Here is a 4,080-nt window from a genome sequence, read left to right on the forward strand (position 1 = left end):
CCGGCCAGGGGCAGCACGAGGCGGTCGATGTCGTCGTCGTCGTTGCTCCGCGGCGCGGCCGCGCGCAGCGAGCTTTTCCGCTCGCCGACGCGGCACTCGTCCTCGAAGGCGGCCTTGACGGTCAGCAGGTCCCGGCCGAGGAAGTCCAGAATGTCGCACATGTCGCGCCGCCGCGGGCCCCGGGGCGTCCGCGCGTCCCAGTTGACGCGCGCGCCGTCGTAGACGTTCTCGCCGCGCGACCGCGGCGGCTCCGTCGACGGCGCGTGCCGCGCCCAGAGGACGCATTTGCGGTTCGCGTGGATGTAGGTCCGCCGCTCGCTCCAGGCGCGCCAGAGCTTGGCGACCTCCCGCGACGCGCCGGAGACGACGACGGAGATGCCGCCGCCCTCGTCGAGGTCGCGGCGCGAGACGCGGACGATCTGCACGCTGGCCGTCTTGCGCAGCTTGGACCGGTAGAAGGCGGCGGCGTCGAACTCCTTCGGCGCCAGCTCGCTGATCGACGCCTCGAGGTAGCGTATGGTCGTAGCGTCGGTCATTTTGGGCTAGTCTAGAGGCCCATCGTTAGCTGCCCATGACCATGCAACGGGCGTCAACGCATCAAAATTTACCACTTGTTGCCCCTCAAAAGCGAGCATGGCGCGGAGATTGTGCACAGAGCAACGACGATAAGAGGCCATGTTCGGGCGGCGGAAGGAGACGCCGGCGAAGCGGAAGGAGCAGGTCGGCGTCGGCTTCGGCAAGCGGCGCAGCGATGCGACGACACCGAAAGCCGCGCCGCCGGGCTCGGCCCCCGCCGCCGACACCCCCGAGCACCGCAAACCCGCGCCGACGCCCACCGCAACCCTCGACGCGACGCAGCGCTACGTCGCCCTGTGCGCGCTCGCCTACGCGGCGTCCGGCGCGCTGCAGCCGACGCTCGTCGACTGGCTCCGCTACCACGGGGGCACGGGCGTGTCCATGCTGCCCATGGTCGCCAACACGTTGGCGATGGCGTGCGTCGCCCCCATCAAGGAGCTGGTCCTGGACCGGCGGCGGCGCGGGACCTACGCCGAGGCGAGCCGCTGGAGCTGGCGCGCCTACGTCGCCGGCTGGGCCGACGTCGATAGTATGGTGAAGCGGCGCATCGGCGTCGTCGTCGTCATGGACTTTTGCGCGAACTTCCTCGTCATGCTGGGCCTGCTCTTCGTCGGCTCGGGCATCTACGCCGTGCTCTTCAGCTCGTCCATCGCGTTCGCGGCGCTCTTCTCGCGGCTCGTCGGCGGCAAGCGGTTCTCGCTCACGCAGTGGTTCGGCGTCGGCCTCGTGACGCTGGGCATGGCGCTCAACGGCGCGGCGTCCATGGAGGACGCCCTGGGCCGCGGCGCCAAGGCGCTCTTCAAGACCGAGGTCGGCGCGGGCACGATCATCGCCGGGTCCGTGCTCCATAGATCATGTTGGTCTACGCGGAGACGGCGGTCGCGGGCCACGCGGCCCCGGCGGAGCCGGCGGCGGACGCGCTTTTGGAAAAAGCGCCCGAGGACGCGACGGCCGACGACGACGGCGCGTCGAGCGACCGGGAGAGGCCGCCGACGCCGTCGGGCGGCCGGGGCTCGCTCGACGACGAGCCGCCGGCGGCGGCCGGGGAGCAGCGGCCGCTGACGGCGTTCCGCCTGGCGACGTACCTGGGCGTCGTCGAGGCGTCCGTGCTCCTCGCGCACAACGCGACGCTGCTGGCGCACCACGGCGCGGACCGGCTCTACTTCCGGAGCATCCGCGAGCACGGGTCGACGCCGTCGAACGTGTTTTCGATATACGCGTGCCTCTGGGCCGCGGACCTCGCGCACGCGCTGGCGCACTACGCGCTCCTCGAGGCGGCGGGCGCCGTGTCCATCGCCATCTCGCGGGGCGTCCAGATGGTCTTCGTCGTCGGCATCTCCGCCGCCGCGTTCTGCGACGGCGACGCGGCGCAGTGCCTCACGCCCATCAAGGTCGTGTCCGTGACGAACGTCGTCGCGGGCATCGCGTTCTACGCGCGGGGCAGCGCGGGGAAGCGTAACACGAAGTGACGGCGAGTTACGCGGCCCGGTGCTTGGGTCGGGGCGCGCGGGGCGGGGCGACGGCGCGCCTCCTATCGCGCGACGGCGACGGCCGCCTCCTTGTCGCCGTACTCCGCGACGAGGGCCATGAACTGGCTCTGGTCGATGGTCTCCTTGTCCATGAGCTCGTCGACGACGGCCTTGAGGAGCTTCTTGTTCGACTCGAGGGTCGCGTAGCACTTGTCGTAGGCGCCCTGGACGAGCGCCTTGGTCTCGACGTCGATGAGGCGCTCCGTGGACTTGGACGCGGTCTGGGGCCCGCCCATCTGCTTCTCGGCCTCCTCCCAGGCGACGGGCGCGCGGAGCACGTTCTCGCCGCGGCTGCCGGGCGTCGCGCGGAAGCCCCACTGGGCGATCATGCGCCGCGCGATGTCGCGGACCTGCTGCAGATCGTTCGACGCGCCCGTCGTGACCTCCTCCTGGCCGTAGGCGAGCTCCTCGGCGACGCGGCCGCCCAGCGCGACGGCGAGCTGGGCGTTGAGGAAGGAGAAGGAGTACATGCCGGACTCGGCGCGGTCCTCGTTGGGCGTGAAGAGCGTGAAGCCGCCCGCGCCGTTCGACCGGGGGACGATGGTCACCTTGGCGACGGCGTCGTAGCCGGGCGTCATGGCGGCCATGATGGCGTGGCCCGCCTCGTGGTAGGCGACGAGCTCCTGGCGCTTTTTGTTGTTCGTGCCCGTCTGCTTGGCCTGGCCCACGGTCAACCGGTCGAGCGCGGATTCGACGTCCCGCATCTCGATGACGTCGCCGTCGCGGCGGACCGCGAAGATCGCGGCCTCGTTCATCAAATTCTGGAGCTGGGCGCCGGAGAAGCCGATGGTCCGGCCGGCGACGGTGTCGATGTCGACCTCGGGCGCCAGGGGCTTGTCGCGGACGTGGACCTTGAGGATCTCCGCGCGCCCGGCCTTGTCCGCCAATTGCACGGGCACGTTGCGGTCGAAGCGGCCCGGGCGCATGAGCGCCTGGTCGAGGATGTCGACGCGGTTCGTCGCGGCGATGACGATGACGCCCGAGTTGCCGGAGAAGCCGTCCATCTCCGTGAGGATCTGGTTCAGCGTCTGCTCGCGCTCGTCGTTGCCCCCCTGGAAGCCGCCGCCGGACGCGCGCTGGCGGCCGATGGCGTCGATCTCGTCGATGAAGATGATGCAGGGCGCGTTCTTCTTCGCGTCGCCGAACATGGACCGGATGCGGCTCGCGCCGACGCCGACGAACATCTCGACGAACTCGGAGCCCGACGTCGAGATGAACGGCACGCCGGCCTCGCCCGCGACGGCGCGGGCCAGGAGCGTCTTGCCCGTGCCCGGCGGGCCCTCGAGGATGACGCCGCGCGGGCACTGGGCGCCCACGGCCTCGAACTTGTCGGGCGACTTGAGGAACTCGACGACCTCCTCGAGCTCCAACTTGGACGCGTCGCAGCCCGCGACGTCCGCGAAGGTCACGCCCGTCTCCGGCTCGACCTCGATCTTCGCGCGGCTCTGGAGCATGCCCATGGGGCCGTCGCCGCCGCCCATGGGGCCGCCGCCCTGGCCGCCGCCGCGGAAGAGGAAGAAGAGGCCGCCGAGGAGGAGCAAGGGCACGCCGACGTTCGCGACCGTCTCGACCAACTGGCCCGCGTCGGCGACGGGCGCGGCGACGTCGAAGGGCACGCCCTTGGACCGCAGGAGCTGCACTACTTCCGACGTCTGCGACGACAGGAGCTGGACGTCGTGGCGCGCGCCGTCGCTGTCGACGGCGACCAAACCGCTCGAGTCCGACGCGAACGTCGCCTTCTCCACGGCGCCGGACTTGACCTGGTCGAGGAGCTCCGACGCCGCCCAGCGCTGGGCCTCGGCGGCGCGGGCGCCCGTCGCCGTCAACGCCGCGGCGCCGGCGGCGAGCGCACCGGGGAGGGCCCGGCGCGGCGCCAGGGACATGGCCACCGACGACCCGCGCGAAGCGCGACGGGGCGCGCTGATCTTGAGCGCGAGGGCGTCGGCCTCGTTGCTGAGGAACGCGAGGGCGACGA

At 71.4% G+C, this 4,080-nt stretch overlaps 1 protein-coding gene across 1 annotated transcript in view; it reads right to left on the reverse strand.

The window, feature by feature from the left end:
- Window positions 1–4,080, reverse strand: part of AURANDRAFT_71725 (hypothetical protein) — a gene marked incomplete at both ends in the record, with an annotated part of 4,939 nt that extends 859 nt beyond the window's left edge. Inside the window, 2 exons of the mRNA XM_009039114.1 lie at window positions 18–503; window positions 2,120–4,080. Of these exons, the coding sequence (XP_009037362.1) occupies window positions 18–503; window positions 2,120–3,988 (2,355 nt within the window). The remainder of the gene's footprint in view (window positions 1–17; window positions 504–2,119) is intronic.

The sequence above is a fragment of the Aureococcus anophagefferens genome, assembly GCF_000186865.1.
Source record: "Aureococcus anophagefferens unplaced genomic scaffold AURANscaffold_10, whole genome shotgun sequence".
NCBI classification, from domain to species: Eukaryota; class Pelagophyceae; order Pelagomonadales; family Pelagomonadaceae; genus Aureococcus; species Aureococcus anophagefferens.